This window comes from Salvia splendens, chromosome 16 (genome assembly GCF_004379255.2).
Source record: "Salvia splendens isolate huo1 chromosome 16, SspV2, whole genome shotgun sequence".
In the NCBI taxonomy this organism is placed as follows: Eukaryota; Viridiplantae; Streptophyta; class Magnoliopsida; order Lamiales; family Lamiaceae; genus Salvia; species Salvia splendens.
The window spans coordinates 31384766-31405111 of NC_056047.1; the positions used below are offsets into that span (position 1 = coordinate 31384766).

General features: G+C 41.4%; 2 protein-coding genes across 4 annotated transcripts; both read right to left on the reverse strand.

Annotated features, from left to right (window-relative positions):
* Positions 1–1098: 1098 nt before the first annotated feature.
* On the reverse strand, positions 1099–4732 carry LOC121770698 (organic cation/carnitine transporter 7-like). Of its 3 annotated transcripts, none has more exons than XM_042167466.1 (6): positions 4585–4732; positions 4247–4515; positions 3194–3431; positions 1882–2398; positions 1592–1794; positions 1099–1515 (listed from the first exon to the last, which is right to left on the reverse strand). In XM_042167466.1, exons 2-6 carry the CDS (start codon positions 4513–4515, stop codon positions 1261–1263), a joined length of 1482 nt encoding a protein of 493 aa, XP_042023400.1. In that variant the 5' UTR covers positions 4585–4732; the 3' UTR covers positions 1099–1260. The 3 variants fall into 3 exon arrangements, with proteins under 3 accessions (XP_042023400.1, XP_042023399.1, XP_042023401.1); XM_042167465.1 differs by having other exon boundaries at positions 4247–4523; positions 4585–4725; XM_042167467.1 differs by lacking the exon at positions 4585–4732 and having other exon boundaries at positions 3194–3426; positions 4247–4389.
* Positions 4733–16286: 11554 nt separating this feature from the next.
* On the reverse strand, positions 16287–19820 carry LOC121771775 (transcription factor 25-like). Its single transcript, XM_042168646.1, has 4 exons — positions 19409–19820; positions 18197–18744; positions 16785–17693; positions 16287–16700 (listed from the first exon to the last, which is right to left on the reverse strand). Exons 1-4 carry the CDS (start codon positions 19577–19579, stop codon positions 16445–16447), a joined length of 1884 nt encoding a protein of 627 aa, XP_042024580.1. The 5' UTR covers positions 19580–19820; the 3' UTR covers positions 16287–16444.
* Positions 19821–20346: the final 526 nt, after the last annotated feature.

Below are 20346 nucleotides of genomic sequence, written 5' to 3' on the forward strand. Positions count from 1 at the left end.
TTATGGAACGGAGGGAGTATTATTTTTACAAAACGGCTATAAAAAAAAACGACCCAACTACCTTGGGACGAAGGAAGTACATGGCAACTGGTTCGTTTAACTCCGGGTCATAAGCCCATTGGTTGTTGAAGAATTTTTAAAACTAAGTACCGGTCTAGTGGCTCCATAGAATACTATAAGACACGACTCATTGTTATAGGCTATACACAAGTTGAAGGCGTGGATTATCGTGACACGTTTTCTCCCACAACTAAGATAACCAATCTCTGTTGTTTACTTGCCATGGACGCATCTCGACGGTCCAGAATGCCTTCCTGGTTCTTGCACGATTATTTGGAGGAAACTGTCTGCATGCTTCCACCTCTTGGACTTAACTGACAAGGGGAGAATGCTGTATGTGGGTTAAAAAATAATTGTATGGACTAAAGCAAGCTTCTCAAAATTGGTTTTCTACTTTTTCTAATGTCATACCCGAAGCAATGTACGTCCATCACTGTTTTGCTTATTTATGGTGACGATATATTGCTCACATGCAATGATTTAGTTGAGATTCAATGTATCAAGTCATGTTTGCTCAAAAAATTACACATCATTTGAAATATTTTCTGGGTATTGAATTTGCCCATTCTAAACTAGGTATATTTATGTCACAAGGGAAATATTCTATAGATACTCCATCCGTCCATGAAAAATAGAGCACATTTGCTATTTTTGATTGTCCACAAAAAATAGAGCATATCTAAGCAAGGAAAGTTTTCAACAACTTCTCTTACTTTTTCCCTTCTCTCTTACTAATAATATGGACATCACATTTCACAAACACTACTTCTCTTTTACGTTTTTCCCTTCTCTCTTACTTTACCAATTCCACATTAATTTATTTAACTTTCACACAACCATACATCATGTATTCACAGTCGGTACCCTTAGTTCGCATTCATGCACAAGCCAAGAAAGCCTCATTAGGATGTTGCTTTGCGTGTCGTTATGAAATGAGACAATTAAGATCTAAATGAAATGTGTAACCTCAGACAATAAAAGCCTATTTACTATATATGAAATGACACAAGTAAAAAACCGATTAAAATAATACTAAAATGAAGAAAAATGAACCAGAGGGAGTATTATATTTCTATAGTGTGTAACTATGTTAAACACAGAGTCATTTGTAATGTTAAAATCACTATTATATTCTTGTACATTCTCTCAAAACTTGAAACAAAATCCCTAGTAAAGATTTTGAGCTCATCAAAACATTAACTATAAGCTTACATCAAGGTGATTATGCTTGGAAGATGACACATTGTTGCTCAATTCAAGACCCCTTGTTTCAAACGGTAGAAGGTAAACGCATATTCCTGATACAAACACAATGCTCTCAAATAGAAACACCGCTGTATTCTGTTTACATCCATGAACCAGACCAACTGCAACCAGAGGACATATCATCCCGCCGATTCTTCCCACGGAGCTCGCCACTCCAACCCCAGTTGTCCTCACGGACGTCGGATACAACTGCAGTAACGAGTTAAAATGTCAAGATGGATGAAACCATCACGAATAAAGAGAAAAAAATTGGCATTTGGCTCACCTCTGGGGCGTATATGTATACAATCGTGAAGGTTCCTGTGATGCAAACTCGAGCCCCGAAGAGAAGGCACGTTGTTATGCTCTGAGGCTGTTCAACTACCAGAGGCATCAGAAAAACGAAGCAGAAGAAGAACATCGCTGCCATGGATACCTTACGACCAACTTTGTCAACTGTTGCGGCTGATAAGAGAAGTCCGGGAAATTCTTGAAGCAAATAACACGAAATAAAGTTAGCATTCCTCCCGGTAACAATATAATGCATGCATCATCAATCATGAAACAATATTTTACCTGCAAAACTGGTAATAAAAATATCTTGGTAATTAACTTCCTGCTGATTAACAGAATGTGACCCTTTCTGTTCACATCGGTTATGCTTGTTATTCAGCTCTGTTGTAAGCAGAACGAGCCCATAATAAGCGAATGCATTCCCGAAAAAAACCATCCATAAAAGTAGAGTTGATCTAACCAATTCAGGTGAAAGAAGCATAATCAGCAATGATATGCCACTCTTCCGAGAACCAACATCGGGGTCATTCTTGCTTGATGGTATCAATTTCGTATCTTCTGATTCTGAAGATTTATCTTCTAGCTCAACGTTGTTGTCGGTAACAAGGACGCCCGAAGGAAGTTTTCTCCCGTTGACCCTCGCGATTTTTTCCAAAATAGCTAGCGCATCACTTTTTCTTCCCACCATTGACAGATATCTGGGCGACTCGGGTGTTACTCTATATAGTAGAAGCAACAGTGAGGAAGGAAGAGCAGACAATGCAAGCAGCCACCTCCAACCCAATCTTGGCATGACAAACTACAAACATATGATTACAATAATATTAATATAAACAACCCTTTCCTTTATTATTACAGGAAGGACATTAGAGTCAATGAACAGTTTAGAACAGATCCACTTATATAGGTCTACAAAGAAATAAAGATTGGCATTTTAAAGAAACCCATAAAGCTTATGTCAAAATCCCTTGAATCTTGTTCCACATGACTTGTTGACGATCCTATCTTATCTATATAAGAGTGGATAACCATCCCCCTTAGAGACCTTTTAAGGGGGTGAGTGGCCCATTGCGGGCCCAAGTCAATGATGGATTTTCTTTATCTCTTATTTACCTCACGAGTGGAAGTCCGATGTTAATTTAGGCCCACATCGATGATGGTTCTTCCTCTTGACCCCCTACCCATTAAGGGGGTGAGCGGCCAATTTCAAATACTTCATATTCCTAAATTAATCTATGACTAAAAATAGAATATTTAGGAACTTATTGGAATAATATAGCACTCCCTCTGCCCCATAAAAATAGACTATTTTTATCGTCTGCCCATAAAAATAGAAATTTCTATTTTCAGTAACTTTTATCTCTCTCTAATGAGGTGGGCCTCATTCTCCACTAACATCGCTCCTATCACTCTTTCTTTCTATCTCTCTCCTACATTACCAATTGTGTTACTAAAACCGTGGCATACCAAATTGTGCTACTTTTATGGGACGGAGAGAGTAGTATAACATAAGATTGTTAGCAAATTACTAGCAGAATTGAAGAATTTAACATGAAATGTGATGATAAGTAAAGAGGTACCATGGCATGCATACCCATGCTATAGAAGCTTCAAGAACTGTTCCAAGGGTCCAGAAGGATGAAAATACCACCATCCACGCACCTCTCTCTGAAGCAGGAATAAACTCCAGAAACCAGGACGAAAGCACGGGACCGCCTCCCAAGCCAATACCGACTAAACCACGGAAGATGATGAGCACATAAAGATTTGGGGAAAATGCACTTAGAAAACCAGCTGACGACGTAATAAGTGCTGTGATGAGAAATCCTTTCCTACGTGAACAAAAACGTTATTGATAGAAGCAAAACAAACTAAGTTGAGTCCAAGAAAGAAGAAGCACCAAACTATATGGATGATAGGGGAACTAAGAAAGGTTGTTTCAGTTGGGCAGGAGAGAGTTTTTCCTCCTGATTTATATTAATCAATATACTACTAATATTTTTTTGGTAATAAAAGGGCAAAGGCCAGTAACAAAACAAACTAACGAGAATATGAAATACCTAATCTATCATGAAGCAACCAACTATGAGACCTAAAGGTTGCGTCTCAAGAGCGTGAACTTCTTCTCTCTTAAAACTATAAGCAAAATGCGACAAAAAATCAGCAGAATAGTTCCCTTCTCTATGTTTATGATAACCTGTTTCTGTACAATTTGTGATTGTTCCTTGATACTACCTCCATCTACAAAAAATAGACTAGTTTTACCATTTTAGGATATCCACCAAAATGAGATCAATTCTAAATGGAAAGTCTTAAACAAATTCAAACTCTGCACATCATTCTAAATGTAGACCTCAGAATCCACTACCACTACTTACACCCCATTTTCCATCCCCCTCTCTTACTTTACCAATTTTGCATTAAAACCCGTGTCATTTATTGTCTATATTTTTGTGGACGGAGGTAATGGTAAAACTTAGAGTTAGAGGGTATTATAATTAGAACACCCTCCATTCCATATAAATATAATTTAGTCATATCTATTTTTGACAAAAAATAACTCTCTCTTACTTTATTCAAAATTCTATTTTTAATCTTCATGGTGAAAAGAAGTATCTCAATTAACAAGGAACGGAGGAAGTATTACCTCCTTCCATAGATATCTGAAACAACACCCCAGGAATAGGCGCCGAGCATCATGCCGGCAAAGACGACGCTGGTAATGAAGCTCTCTTGTTGAGAAGAAAGATCCCAAAGGGATTGAACAGCAGGTCCAACAAAAGAGAGCAGCATCATTTCCATGGCTTCAGAAATCCAACCCATCCCAGCATACATCAGAACCAACACTTGGAATTTCCCAAAACCCAATGCGGAAAGGGCATCGTCAACACTGTAGCTTTTCCTATCATCTTCCATCTACAATTCTACATCAAATTACCAAATCAATTTCACCAACAAAAAAAATTAACATCAAAAATTATATACCTCATAAGGGTATTGGTATAATTCCTCCGTCAACTACGCGTCGCCGCCTGCTTTTATTCGCTTCTATTTTCTTACATCAAACTCATTGGATTCTGCTTTCTCCTAAATCTTCGCTATCGCAAATGCTGCGATCTTCTGTTTGACTTTTAGTTATAGATTTTTTATTATTTTACTATTTTCCATTTTTGGGTTTCTTACTTGTTTTGTTTTGATTGGATATTTGCCTTTGAGCAATGTAACATCCTCAAATTAAATTAAATGAAATGAAATTTACTGTTGACATCGATATTAAAAATAATTTTTTAAAATTAGTTAAAAAATTTATACTACTGGAATTCTATAGAACTTAAAATTTTGGATAATAGACGGATTAAATTGAGAAGAATGTGAAAAGATATACACCCCTCCATCCTCCGTCTATAATTAATAGTTATATCTATCCATTTTCGGTCATATACAAAAATTAGCCACTCATTATGGAAACTAATTAATAGTTATATCTATCCATTTTTCTCATCTACAAAAATTAGTCACTATTTATGAAATGAAGCTAATTTTTTACTTATCACTATTTCAACTATATTTTCTTTTTATCCATCTTTTTATCTAATTAAAATTGTATTAAAACTAGTGTTGTTTGCTACCAAGATTATTCGTAGTGGACAAAAGTATAGTATTGGAAAATAAGATTAACTAGAGATGCATTTGCTGCAACCGTGCTTGTTACTTGCTCAAAGATTGATTTCTTGCTTTCGTATATGGATGGATGCACCATTAACCGTTGGTTTCTGAGATTACAAGAGATATAATCGGGCGTAATACAACCCAAAAGAAAGAATACAAATGAAAACTGAACTGAAATTACAACTGAAAATCGAAACAACTTAAACCGTGAAATTTGTTAGCCGAGTCGAGGAGTCCTCTTTCCGCAAGACGAGATACGCCCCGGTAGTGCTCTTCGGATTGGCGTTTCGTCCCCAAAGATAAAACGGCTACGTCTCTGGTGAAGCAGCACCGCAATCAACAGAGCTCCGGCGAACTGGATGGAGGAGAGGACAGAGCTTTCGATAGAAAAAATAATGCAGAGAGAGGGAGAGAGCTTATGCTGTTATGCTTGTGAATATTATATCTAATGCAATGGAATGGCTAGCTATTTATAGGCCAAGCCACCATGCAGGGTAAACCAAGCCATGAAGGCTCATCATGGTAGATTCGTAACCGTCGGCGGTTACAAGCGTGTGGCAGGAGTGTGCCTTTCGCGTGTGGAGCGTGTGGATTTCTCACGTGGCAGCCTTATAGGCTTTAACTGTGCCACGCTTGACGATGTGTCAAGCCACTTGGATTGCTGACTCAGCGGTGGTCTAAGAGTGTCCACTATGGAGTGGACGCGGCTATAGCCGCGAGGGTGGGCGGTCGGCGGGTGGACTATAGTGGCGAGGTTGTCCGCCCCGGGGGCGGACGTGGCGAGGGTGGGCGGATGGGCGATCGCCGGGTGCGGGGCGAGGACGCGGCGGAGGTACATAGTCGCGCCTATAGGCGCGGCGACTATAGTGCGGACATCCGCCGAGGCGCATGCGGTCGCGATTTTAATTTTTTTTTCCTCTATAAATACCACTCTCCACCACCTATTTTTCACTATTTTTACAAAATCCATCCACTCACTATCTACACAACCACTCTCTAAAAAATGCACCGAGTAGATGTCGAATCACCCGACTCTCAGGAATCGGGATATGGCAGCAATCCATCAAACCCCTCGGCCTATCCTTCGCAGCCATCGGGTTTTGGCGGATATGCTTCTCAGCCGTCGGGCTTTGGCGGATATGCGCCTCCGTCCCAGCATTGGAGTTGGAATCAATCTCCCCCACCGTGGGCATCGAGTCCAGCCCTTCCTCCATCTCAGTCGTGGAGGTCTTCTCCAACTCCGCCACCTTTACAGACCCAACCTATACGCGCTTCACCAACCGCGTCCGGGTTCCCCTTTCCAAGCCAGCCAATCTCCGTTCACCGAAGCAGATCAAGACGCATTTGATACTATGATGGGTCTGCTCAGTTCTGGCATCCCAGATACGCCGGCAGCACGGGTGGAAATGCCCGTTCCGACCCGAGGAGGTAGCGGCAGTCGGGGCGGAGGCGGCAGTCGTGGCACCGGCCACGTCGGTGGGCGCACGGGCAGCGGTGCCGGCATTCCGAGTGGCGAGGGCAGTGGCACTGGCGGTAGCGGTGGCTCTGGTTCTGGGTCCAACCGGGGCAAGCCATACACCAAAGACGAGAGCATTGCCGTTGCGAAGTCTTGGGATGCTATCACTTCGGACCCCGTGGTGGGCACAGATCAGGCCGAGGAGAGCTTTTGGAGGCGCGTCATGTTTGCATACGAGGAGTTCAAACCCGACAGCGCCGAGAGGCGCGACCCAGAACAGCTCCTGAAAAGGTGGGGTAGGATTCTCCATGCGACCAAGCGGTTCACGCCCATATACGAGAACAACCTTCGTCACGCTGAGAGTGGCCGCAGCGCAGCAGATGTTAAGAACCTGTCTGAGGGCCAATATCACACGGAGGACTGGCCGAAGTTCACCTTGTGGGAAGAGTATCTTGTCCTCGTGGATTGTCCGAAATTCAGGTAGATCGTGGCGCACGAGGTGGGAACAGCTCCTGGGCCAAAGCGCACAAGGCACAACCTTGCCGGCGACTACAGCAGTGGAAGCGGCTCGCAAGAGTTCGAGCAGTCCGACGAACAAGTCGAAGAGCCAGCCGATACTCACACTAGGCGACGACGGCCCATGGGACTACAGGCCTCTATCCGCAGTGCCAGAGGGGGTAGAAGTGCCTCCCGCCTATCGGCCGGCGCGTCCGGATCACGCATCCACCAGCCCGCCCCAATCCCACAGCCCACGGTGCAACCCCACGAGGTATTGGCCATTACCATAGACGTGCAGTTGATGCAACAACTGCAAGACGTATGCAGGTCATACGCAGGGGAAACTGACCCGTACGTCAGGAACGTCTACAAGAGGCTCATCACTCGGATTGAGAGTCGAGTGGGGTTGGTTGATAATGGGCCTGGGGATACCGCGGCCGGCAGCAGCGAGAGAGGAGGAGGAGAAGAAGAAGAAGAAGAGGAAGCCGACTCCGACACCGAGTAGACGGTGGCGGAGTTTTGTAGTTGTATTTTATTTTAATTATTCGTTGTATAATTTTACCGGTTTGCAATACAACGAATATTCGGCCCTAATTACCTCGTTTTCTAATTATTTACACTGCGATTATTTAAATTACATTTGATTGAAACTAAAAATATTTTAAAATAAAAATTGATTATAAAATTTGGGGGTTATTGGAGGTGTCCACTATAGTGGCGGAAATAGAATTTTGTGGCTGTGGACAACAAAATTTGGGCTATGGACAAAAACTGGGGCGGGCTATTGGGCGTGTCCGCCTTATAGTGGACACCCTAAAAGATTACTACAAGTCCAGACCCAAGCCCAAAGACCACCCAAAGACCAATTGCAAAGATCGAGATCGAGATAGAGATTGAGATTGAGACTGAGACCGAGACCGAGACCGAGACCGGGCCCGCGGCCCGCGACCACGGGCTCGGGCTCGGGCAGGCAGCGACGCGAGTGTGGGCTCTTTCACCCATCTTGGTCCACTATAATTATTAAGTAACATAAACTCACTTAATTTAAACACATTAAAAGATGTGTCACTTCTCCAATGTGGGATAATTAACACTAGTTAATTATTCTCTAAGCTCAAACTCCAAGCTTTAATTAAAAAGCTAATTATGCACAACTTTAATCCATTATTTCTCACTCACCGGAAATCGATTTTGAGAAAGTGAATATACTACATTTATCTACGTAAAATGCAGATCAACGCTATATCATTTAATTTCACAAATTTAGATGTCTCATCACATTTATTATTTGGTCAAAATTCATTGACCGGGCATATTTATTCCATGATTTCTACAATCCCCCACATGAGTGGAAATAGCCAAATGCAAATGCATGCAGACACAAGCTCAACCCTCGAGAGGTATATAAGCATAAGGATAGGTAGTTGTTGGCTTTGAACTCTCCATAGTCGACACCATCGGATACACAGGCGGCTTAGTAGCGCGATGCTTTGAACTAATCCCCCACGGCGTGCACCGAGACAATGGTGTTAACGCTTAAACACCTCAACCTCATTCGTTCTCACGTTTTGTGTCCATTGCGGTCTTGGACACCACTTTGGATTCATAAGTGCGTTTTATGAAGCGACCACACTTCGCACTTACATAGGTGATTCTTAGTCAAGTACCTTGCCATACTTGGTCTCTTTGAGAACTCCATCTCTTTGAGATCCTTAAGAACCATTAAAAGTCATAGACTTATCATTTACCACTAGGCAAGTTCTCCAACACTCTATTGCTCTTTAGGGAATAGATATAGTTGAGTGTTTCTCATGAACTCTCATAGCTTAGTTCTCCCATTGAACCAAGTTCTTGGGATCCCCAGTCATCATGGTTGGGTTACCACTATGACAATTCTTTAATTTGTGGGTTTCAAACCCATTCCCACTAGCAACTTATTCATTTGATCACGGTTTAACCCTTTGGTTAGCGGATCCGCTAGATTATCTATTGACTTCACATAGTCAATTGTAATCACTCCTGTTGTGATCAAATGTCTCACGGTGTTATGTCATCGACGTATATGTCGAGACTTACCATTATAGAAACCATTGTTTGTCCTTCCAATAGTCGCTTGGCTATCGCAGTGGATCAGCACTGGTGGCACTGACTTAGACCAACATGGAATATCTTCAAGGAAGTTCTTAAGCCACTCGGCTTTCTCACCAGCCTTATCTAAGGCAATGAACTCCGATTCCTTTGTTGATCGGGCTATACATGTCTGTTTTATGGATTTCCACGATACAGCACCACCCCAGATAGTAAAAACGTATCCACTTGTTGAAAGTGAGTCTCTATTGTCGGATATCCAATTTGCATCACAGTACCCTTCAAGTACCGGGGGGTATCTTGAGAAGTGTAGCCCATGATTTTGAGTATGTTTTAAATATCTCAAAACCCTCACAAGAGCTCTCCAATGCTCCTTGCTTGGATTGCTCGTGTATCGACTCAACTTGTTCACGGCACAAGCAATGTCATGTCGGGTGCAATTAGTCAAGTACATGATGCATCCGATGACCAGTGCATACTCTTCTTGTGCAACGGGCTCGGCTTTGTTCTTGCTCAAGTGAACGTCGAGTTCAATTGGAGTCTTAACCGGCATGCCATCATAGGCTTTGAATTTATTCAATATCTTCTCAACATAAAGTGATTGTGTTAAGATGATTCCGTCAGACGTTCTTAGAATCTTCATTCCAAGAATTACATCGGCTAGACCCATGTCTTTCATCTCAAAGTTTCTCTTTAACATGACCTTTGTATCGTTAATTACTTGAGTGTTGCTACCCAAGATTAACATATCATCAACGTATAGACACACTATAACGTGGCTGTTATTAGTGCTCTTGATGTAGACACATTTGTCGCACTCGTTGATTTTAAACCCATTTGATAACATCACATTATCAAACTTCAAGTGCCATTGCAATGACGCTTGTTTCAATCCATATAGAGACTTTACGAGCCTGCATACCTTTTTCTCTTGTCCAGGTACTACAAACCCTTCGGGTTGTTCCATATAGATTTCATCTTCTAGTTCACCATTTAGAAACGCGGTCTTTACATCCATTTGATGAATCTCAAGATTGTGCAATGAAGCAATAGCGAGAAGCACTCGGATAGATGTAATCCTTGTTACAGGTGAATAGGTATCAAAGAAGTCATGCCCTTCATTTTGTTTAAAACCCTTTACTACTAGTCGGGCTTTATACTTATCCACTGTTCCATCGGCCTTAAATTTCCTTTTAAGTACCCATTTGCAACCTAGAGGTTTCGCACCTTCAGGTAGATCCACCAACACCCATGTGTGGTTTAGCAAAATTGAATCAATTTCGCTTTGAACAACTTCTTTCCAATGTAGCCCGTCTGGGCCATTGAAGGCTACTTTTATAGATGTTGGTTCTTCATCTAACATAAAAGCAATGTAGTCAGGACCAAATGTTTTTGGTGTTTTGACTCTAGTACCACGTCTTAGTACTGTATCCTTTGGATCGGGCCTTGCACGCTTGCGCGATTCAGGTTCCTTATCCGCTTATTTAGAACTAGTGGCTTCAATCTCCACTGGTTTAGAACTAGTGGCTTCTTCTTCAATTCTTGTCTCATAATTGGTTAAGACTTTTTCTTTGTATTTGCAAGGAAATATATTTTCGAGAAATACAACATTCCTTGACTCAATCGTTGTTCCTACTGTAATAGTCGATATTTCAGACTTGTGAACAACAAATCGATATGCACTACTATTAAGTGCATATCCAATGAAGATGCAATCAACCGTCTTAGGTCCGATTGTAACTTCTTTGGGCGGAGGAACCATCACCTTTGCCAAACACCCCCACACTTTGAGGTATTTGTAGGATGACTTCCTTCCATTCCACAACTCATATGGAGTAACATCTTTTCCTTTGAGAGAGATTTTATTCAAGATATAGTAGGATGTCAATACAGCTTCCCCCCACATGTTATGTGGTAATCCTGCAGTCAGAAGCAGTGCATTCATCATCTCTTTTAGAGTTCGATTCTTGCGTTTTGCGACATCATTAGATTGTGGTAAATATGGAGCAGTTGTTTGATGAATTATACAACTTGCGTTGCATAACTCCTCAAACGGGGCTACATATTCGCCTCCTCTATCGCTTCGAATCATTTTGATTTTACAACCAAGTTGATTCTCAACTTCGTTCTTATAATTTTTGAACGCTTCTATTGCTTCATCTTTACTTCTTAAAAGATAAATGTAGCAATATCTTGTGAAATCATCTATGAAAGTGATAAAGTACTTTTTACCACCTCTAGTTTGCACCATCTTTAAATCACATACGTCCGTGTGAATTAATTCAAGGGGTTTTGTGCTTCGTTCAACCGAGTGAAACGACAACTTAGTCAATTTTAGTTCAAGACAAATTTCACATTTATCTTGGGTATCCACTTCATTAGCCTTTAGTAAATTTAAATTCACTAATCTTTTGATGGCTTTTGAATTTACATGTCCCAATCTACAATGCCATAAATTTGAACACTCAGTCAAATAAGAGGAAGTAGATGCTTTATTATTATTAGCCAATGGCTTTGCAACACTGCGAGTTGCTACACTAAACTTGAAAAGTCCATCGGTTACATAACCTTTTCCTAGTGACTTTCCAAACTTGTACAAGGCAAACCTATCAGACTCAAATACAAGTTTAAACCCCTTATTAACTAGTATTGATCCTGACACTAGGTTCTTGCGGATGTCCGGGACATGCAGCACATCCTTCAAAGTGATAGTGACGCCATACGTCGTCATGAGAATCACGTTGCCAACGCCGAGGATTTTAGGAGGCAAACTTGCTCCTATCTGAGCAGACATGAGCAGTAGCGCCGGTGTCGATGTACCAGCCACCCTTGTTGTCAACAAGGTTAACTTCTTCAGTGACCACAACAATGAGGTCGTTTTCATCCCAGTCCTTGAACTCCTTCTCAACGACGTGGGCAGCCGGCCTCTTCTTCTTACTGCGGCAGTCCTTTGAAAAGTGGCCCGGTTTGCCACATTTGTAGCAATCGCCTTCAAACTTCTTTGTAGGTTGCTTTCCCTTCCCTTTGTCACTTGGACGATTTGGGCGAGGGCGTTTGTTGGAGGGACCGCCCCGCTCCAACAGATTGGCTTTGGCTTCAAGTGGGGTGAAACCGTTAGCCTTTTGGTCGCTTTTGCGCACATCAGCCTCAATGCGCAATTTCACGATCAAGTCTTCAAGGGTCATCTGCTTTCGCTTGTGCTTGAGATAGCTCTTGAAGTCCTTCCAACCAGGATGAAGCTTGTCGATGATTGTGCACCTTAGGAATTTGTCGGGCAAGGTCATCCATTCAGCCACTAATGCGTGGATGATCATTTGGAGCTCTTGGACTTGCTCCATGATGGGTCGAGAGTCGACCATCTTGTAGTCCATAAATTTGGATGCTACAACTTGTTCAGTACCTGCAGCATTATCTATGCTATACTCTCTTTCTAGGCTTTCCCACATCTCTTTTGATGTGGTTACAACGGAGTATACATTGTACAAACTATCATCTAAAGCACTTAGAATGAAATTTTTACAAAGATAATCTCCTTTTCTCCAAGCTTCATAGTCCTCCATGACTTCGAGCCTAGTCTCTTGATCGCTTGGCGCGGGCGGTTCGTTTTCCGTGAGGAAGTTGGCGACGCCTAATGTTGTCAAGTAGAACAACATCTTTTGGTACCACCTTTTGAAGTCAGATCCTCCAAACTTTGGTGGCTTCTCGGCAGGTGGCATCATTCTTGGTGCCAAAGGTGCCGAACTTGGTCCATGGAAGGAACCAATTCCATTGCCCCCAAAGGAGCCAACAACGTGGTTGGGCATAGAGCCCCCGCCATTCATGTTGGGCATAGAGCCCGCCATGATCGTACTATCCCCGAAGGAACTAGCACCCGCGTGAGACCCGAAGGCCCCAGCACTCGATCCATTAAAGGATCTGAAGGAACCACTAAAAGTGGAACCAACCGATCCACTCGAGGTGGATCCACCAGTGGGCCCAAGGGGTTAACAAACTCTCAAGGGGTTGTTGATGAAGAAGGATAGCGCCCGGGAGTGGGCATCATCGTCGGAATCGACGAAGTGTTGACAGGTCCAGTGGTCGCCATGGTGGAAGAAATGGCGGCGGCGGTGGTGGCAGCAGCGGTGTTGGATTCCGTCGACATCTCCAGCAAAAGGTGTTTAAAGTTTCGAAAGTTTTAGTTCAGTTTATGGTCCAAATTCCTTCAAAGGCAAGTTATATCTCGTCTTGCGATTGTTGGTTTCTGGGATTACAAGAGATACAATCGGGCCTAATACAACCCAAAAGAAGGAATACAAATGAAAATTGAACTGAAATTACAACTGAAAATCGAAACAACTTAAACCATGAAATTTGTTAGCCGAGTCGAGGAGTCCTCTTTCCGCAAGACGATATACGCCCCGGTAGTGCTCTTCGGATTGGCGTTTCGTCCCCAAAGATAAAACGGCTACGTCTCTGGTGAAGCAACACCGCAATCAACAGAGCTCCGGCGAACTGGATGGAGGAGAGGGCAGAGCTTTCGACAGAAAAAACAATGCAGAGAGAGGGAGAGAGCTTATGCTGTTATGCTTGTGAATATTATATCTAATGCAGTGGAATGACTAGCTATATATAGGCCAAGCCACCATGCAGGGTCAACCAAGCCATGAAGGCTCATCATGGCAGATTCGTAACCGTCGGCGGTTACAAGCGTGTGGCAGGAGTGTGCCTTTCGCGTGTGGAGCGTGTGGATTTCTCACGTGGCAGCCTTGAAGGCTTTGACTGTGCCACGCTTGACGATGTGTTAAGCCACTTGGATTGCTGACTCAGCGGTGGTCTAAAAGATTACTACGGGTCCAGACCCAAGCCCAAAGACCAATTGCCAAGATCCAAGATCAAGATCGAGATCGAGACCGAGACCGAGGCCCGAGGCCCGCGACCACGAGCACCAACACGGGCTCGGGCTCGGGCGGCGGCGGCGCGCGCGTGTGGGCTCTTTCACCCATCTTGGTCCACTATAATTATTAAGTAACATAAACTCACTTAATTTAAACACATTAAAAGATGTGTCACTTCTCCAATATGGGATAATTAACACTAGTTAATTATTCCCTAAGCTCAAACTCCAAGCTTTAATTAAAAGCTAATTATGCCCAACTTTAATCCACTATTTCCCACTCACCGGAAATCGGTTTTGAGAAAGTGAATATACTACATTTATCTGCATAAAATATAGATCGACGCTATATCATTTAATTTCACAAAATTAGATGTCTCGTCACATTTATTATTTGGTCAAAATCCATAGACCGGGCATATTTATTCCATGATTTCTACAATAACAAGATCTGACTTGAAAAGTTGGATAATACGATCATGAAAGTCATGCATCAAAGTTTTCATATACAACTGGCTTCAATCACCATTCTGCCTATCGCGATTACGTCCAAATACTCTGAAAAAGCCACCAATTTCTTCGCCTTCGAAAGAGCTTCGTGTGAACAACTTACACGCATCAATCGTAGTTCGGTGGAGGGAGTTATGGCTAATTTACGAAAGTCCCGCATTGAATAGCGGGTGAATCCAGAGAGAACACGCGGGCGGGTGTTTTTGGCTCTACAGTTCACCCGACTCGGTGAATCACGTGAAATTAGATTTTGTGGGCCATTTTTTTAGAATTAGGGCCTAAACTACAAACAGCATTATTTCCCATTTTTCTTGTTAGTTGAACATTGAATTTGTAGCTTGTGAGCTTTGTTCTTCCCCTTTTGAGGGTTTGTTTCCAATTCCTAGTTTTGTAGGTTGCTTTACCCATCAATTGTTAGTTCAAGCATGGATCAAGTAGAGGTATACTTTGAGGATTGTGGTCTCCTTGAAGGCTTAGCCATGGGTGCAGTTAGTATGGTGTAAGTGCCTTAGTTTATTCTATCAATGACATTTGATCTCTTATTCCACGTTATCTTTTGTTGATTTTCCTTCTTTTAGCTTAGATTCAATGGGTATTATTGGATGTTTGTTTTATCTTTGATTGTTTGAGTAATTGAAAACCAATTCCACAAAAAATTATTAGATCAAACATCATCAAGAGTATAATTCTTGGGTTAATGGATCACAATCTATATAGATCCTTATCATTGGAGTTCTTTATTCTATTTGATCTCATGGTCTATTTGATGGCTCAAAAGTAAAGTAATATTTCAAAAGAGGGAACCGAACTGGAAATTGAGAAGAGACTCATTATTTGGAGGCTAAGAGCATGGACTAAAGGATGGTGACCGAAATTTCCTTTTTCATCAGGAAAAATGTGCGAGTACTTACTTAAAGTTATAAGATGTGCGGAGCATAATCAGAGAAGCAATTTTGATGAACACAAATGTATAATGTAGCTCGTCTTACTTATCAGTCAGTTTTTTTATTGGTGGCTTTGGTTGATGAGTGTTTTGTTTCTAGTTTTATTGTTTTTGTTTGGAGGGTGCACTTCTTGGTCTTCTCTATATTGCTCCTTGTTTAGCTTGCTTGTTTTAATTTGAGGTGTTTTGTTTTCTTGTCTTTGTTGGACTAGTTTTTGTTCTGAATTTTAGTTCCTTTGCTCACTGATCCTTACAACAATTTAAGCCTTTTCTCTTTTATAAAAAAACCACTAATATTAGATTACATGGATCTCATTAGATTATCATATTTATGGCATTTAAGGAAAAAAGATAGGTTTAAACAAATATGGTGTGGAAAGAGCTAATCAATGGTGAGATGAGTTGCGTATGAATGAATATTTGGATGGATAAATAAACAAAAGTTTACAGGTATGCAATTAGCACACCAGAATTTGTGATATCACTTACTCGGCAAATTATTCAATTAAGTAAGGTGTCACAATTGCTCATACATTTTGATCAAATTGATTAGCCCTACCAATTGTTTAAAATCTTTTTTCATTGCAACCGAAGAAAGTCCTGAACAGAATATTTTCATGAAATCCAAGGGGTGTTAAAATCTGAACAGATTTAGAACTTAAATCTCTCTCACGATAAAGAGAAAATAAACTCCTTGTAAAGCTTTTCAGTAGTGTGACACCCAACTTCACACATAAACATCGGTTTCACATGCAAAAAACTCGACCTTCCTTATTCCCGCTTTTACATAATCGATCCTAACCTCAGCCTAATCCTCATCGGCTGGCCCCGGGAGATGATGCTCGTCCTCTCCGTCTCCAGTTCCGTAGTTTACCCATGGTAGGATCGACTCAAATAGTACAGCAAGTGGACTTCTGTTAGCAACATCACGAAGCACATGGTTTTCAGGAATCTGTTCAGGGAGCTCGATCCCACCCCTTTGATCGACTATAAAGTCCTGCAAGTTTTCAGGTGGCATTGTTGGCACCGAATCGGAGAATTCAGAGACCAACAAATGAGAATACCTGGCAAAGCAAATAGGAAGAAAATATTAATGAGTAAAATTTGCAGCAAAATCATTGAAAAAACTAATATGGATTTGTGCTCACTCATTCTTCTCTGATGAGAAAGCCTCTTTCCTCACACATGCCCAGTCATTGACATCACTTTCTTTCTTTTCCAGCGTCTCAATCAGTGATATTGCCGAATCATATAAGAGTTTTTGCAGATCAGGGAGCCTCCATATTATGTAGCTCTTCTCAATACATATTGCGATCAAGTGATCCACAGATGGGCTTCCTGTTTCTTCAGATCGAAAGAAACTGTGCTTCACTACACTGGTCCACTTCCGATCATTTAAAGGGACCTTCACAACCAATTTCTTCAATACTGATGGATGGAGCATCAAAGCCTGCTTCATCAGTTCAAATGAAGTAGCTTTCCCGGCATCTGTTTCCCTGCCACCTAAAACTTCTTTGCTCTCAAGGCAAAGCCGGCAAATCGCAAGGGAATAAGAAAAATTCGGAAATAGCCACAGGGAATTGTCGGATTGATATTCTTCAGCGAACTGTTCCAACCAACCATGCTCCTCAGCTCTCAAAGCATAGTAGTCAATGCAGAACATAGCACCCACGGGATCGTTCGAATCTAGAGAAAGCAAAAGCTTACATATTTCAAGTGCAGATCTGTGGCAACCACGCCTATCCATATTTTTCATATGAGTAAAAAGTGCTGAGAAGAGTGGCTTGTTCATATCATGATCGTACTTTAATTGGCAGTTCCTTGATGGAGTGAATAGTGGATGCCATGCACATTCTAGAGCGTATAGACATTTTGCAGTAGCATCAGCTGACATTTGGTGTTCACCCGTGAATTTGAAATAGTCCGCTAATGTTGTTAGTGAGTCTATGTGATAAGGATGATTCAACAGAATGTTTGCTATGCCATTAAGGTCGTGATTCTCCTTGGCAGATTCAAAAGCTCTCTGAGCTTGGGCATATGATGATGAATGTGTGTATCTGATACATATAACGGTGTAAACTGAGTAACTCAAGCACAATCCATAATAACCAAAGCTCATTGAGATATTTAATTTTCAGTTTCATGTTATGCACATGACACCTGCACTTGCAAATATAAGTCGATCACATACAATTTTTTTATGCATCTCACAATCTCTTAATCATCCTACATCTTCATATCCATTTACCCCTCCTTCTCTTAAGGAATAGCAGACATAGGTAAAAGTATAGCATGTATTGACTTCGGAAATCGGTATCGGACATTGATATTAAAAATATGAAATGCCTCAAAAGTCGAAACCAATTGAGGCAATTTTTAAACACTATGCTAATTGCTAAAATGAGGCTAATTTATCAAATGAGAGCAATATTCAGTTTTATTTTTTTCCCCAGGATACATCTTCTGCGATTCATTTGTATGCATTCAAATAAGTACACAAATAGATCCACAATTTAGAGATAAAATACTGTTGAAACTAAGAGAATGGAGCATAAATTACCTGAAATAGTGGACACCCTCTAGAGTATTGAGTAGTTCCATTGTTAGAGAGCCGTCCCAGCGTGGCCAATGTTGAGATGGGGATATTATGATAGTCTTCTTGAGATTATGAGTTCCTCGTCGACCACCACGCATAAGCCTAGGATTAGCGGATGATGAATTTCTGTCATGCGACTTCACCACTCTAGAACCAAATATCCTCCGGAGCTCATTTTCTGCACTGATAAATTTGGGATCAACTTCTAGTACACGAGTCTTGAAAGGTTTCCTTGGCAACTTGGCATCGGCATCGGCATCGGCATCTGCATTTAGTATCTTGTTCTTAGCAGGAGAACAAGTCTCTTGATGACCATCTGTCAAACTTAAGCTGTCTAAGTTGAGATCAGAAGATTCAGTATGATTAGCTAGAGATAAGTCGGCTTTGTTCGAGTTCTTCTTCTTCTTGTTTTTCTTCTTCTTTGAATTGACATTTCGGGTATGAAAGGCAGCCGTTTCGGCTGACGGAGCAATGGCATGATCCGATGTCTCATTAGCATCTTCAGCTTGCTCCTGAATCAAACAAATTTCAAATGAACACACATACTTTGTTGAAAAACTATTTGTTGAGTAGCACATGTTGGGTACAAACCCATCCAACATCGGATGAGAGAGAGAAGTTGGAAGCAGTATATGAGTGTTGTCCTACACCATTAGTTTGAGTCATTTTGGGAGTGACTCAAAAACAAATCCATGCGGGCTTGACCAAAGCAGATAATATCAAATTAATGAGCAGTTGACGATCCTAACAGCACAACTATCAGCACACATGTACCCAAAAACAAATCCATGCGGGCTTGACCCAAAGCGGGACAGTATCAAACTAATATGCAGTCGATGATCCTACCAGCACAAACTAATGTGCAGATATCAAACTAATGTGCATAGCACAACTATCAGCACAAACTATTGTGCAGTTGATATCAAACTAATGTTCAGTCGTCTAGTCGACGATCCTAACAGCACAACTATCAGCACACATGTACACTATGGCAGACACAAGTGAAGTGGTGAAGGAGCTTAAGCCCTACCCTGCTGTTAATGCAAAAACTCCTATTTATAATCTGAATCACCTAGAAACAAACTCCTCATATACATATACACAACAAATTCATCAAGCAAATAATTGATTGCTATCTAAATTATTAAGAATAAGAGGCGAAATCGATGAGTAGACCTGATCGGTTGCAACATCATCATCGTCATCTTCATCTCCGAGAAGGCTAAAGAGATTCCGAGAAGGGGCGGAAGATTGAGGAGACTCAGAATCATCATCATCGCCATCGCTGTGGAGCTGCAGAGCCGCTGATTGTTCATTGAGAACTTTTTTCATCAACCTAGAAGACATTTTGCAAATCCAGCCCTAATCAATCGATTCCACAGAGTTAAGCTGAGCTGAGGAGGTGGAATACAGAAACCTTGTTACATCTGACACTGAATTCCTCAAATTGGGAGAGAGAGAGGGATAGGTAAGCTAGCGGTGGCTGTGGCTGAGGCTGACTACGGCGGTCGGAGCGATGTTTTCTTATCTGGGAAAGCGTTCAGCTTGTTAAGGCTTGCTTTCTTAGGAGAAAATCGGATCCGTGGGGGAGTTTAGGCCGTTCACAATAGAAATAGCACAGCAATAGCCCAGCCATAGCCTAGCCACAAACTACTCATGCCATATCATCAACACTAAAAATCCTCCTGTCACATCATCAAAACAAGTAAATAGCCCAGTCATAGTCTAGCCATAGCCTAGCCACATCGCTCAAAATTATATAAAACAAATAATTAACAATCACACAAAATACGAAATTAAATTTACGACACAGATACGCGAAAATTCAATAATAATATTAAAATTTTAAAAAGTACATTAATTAAAAAAACACACTTCATTAAAATTAAAATAACATTACAACATCTTCATCAATGAGTTTGTCCCACATCGAAAGTGGAATATAAAACATTCAAGGATGTCTCTATAAAAGAGAAACAACCAAGAATGAGTTTGTCCCACATCGAAAGTGGAACATAAAACATTCAAGGATGTCTCTATAAAAGAGAAACAACCAAGAATGAGTTTGTCCCACATCGAAAGTAGAACATAAAACATTCAAGGATGTCTCTATA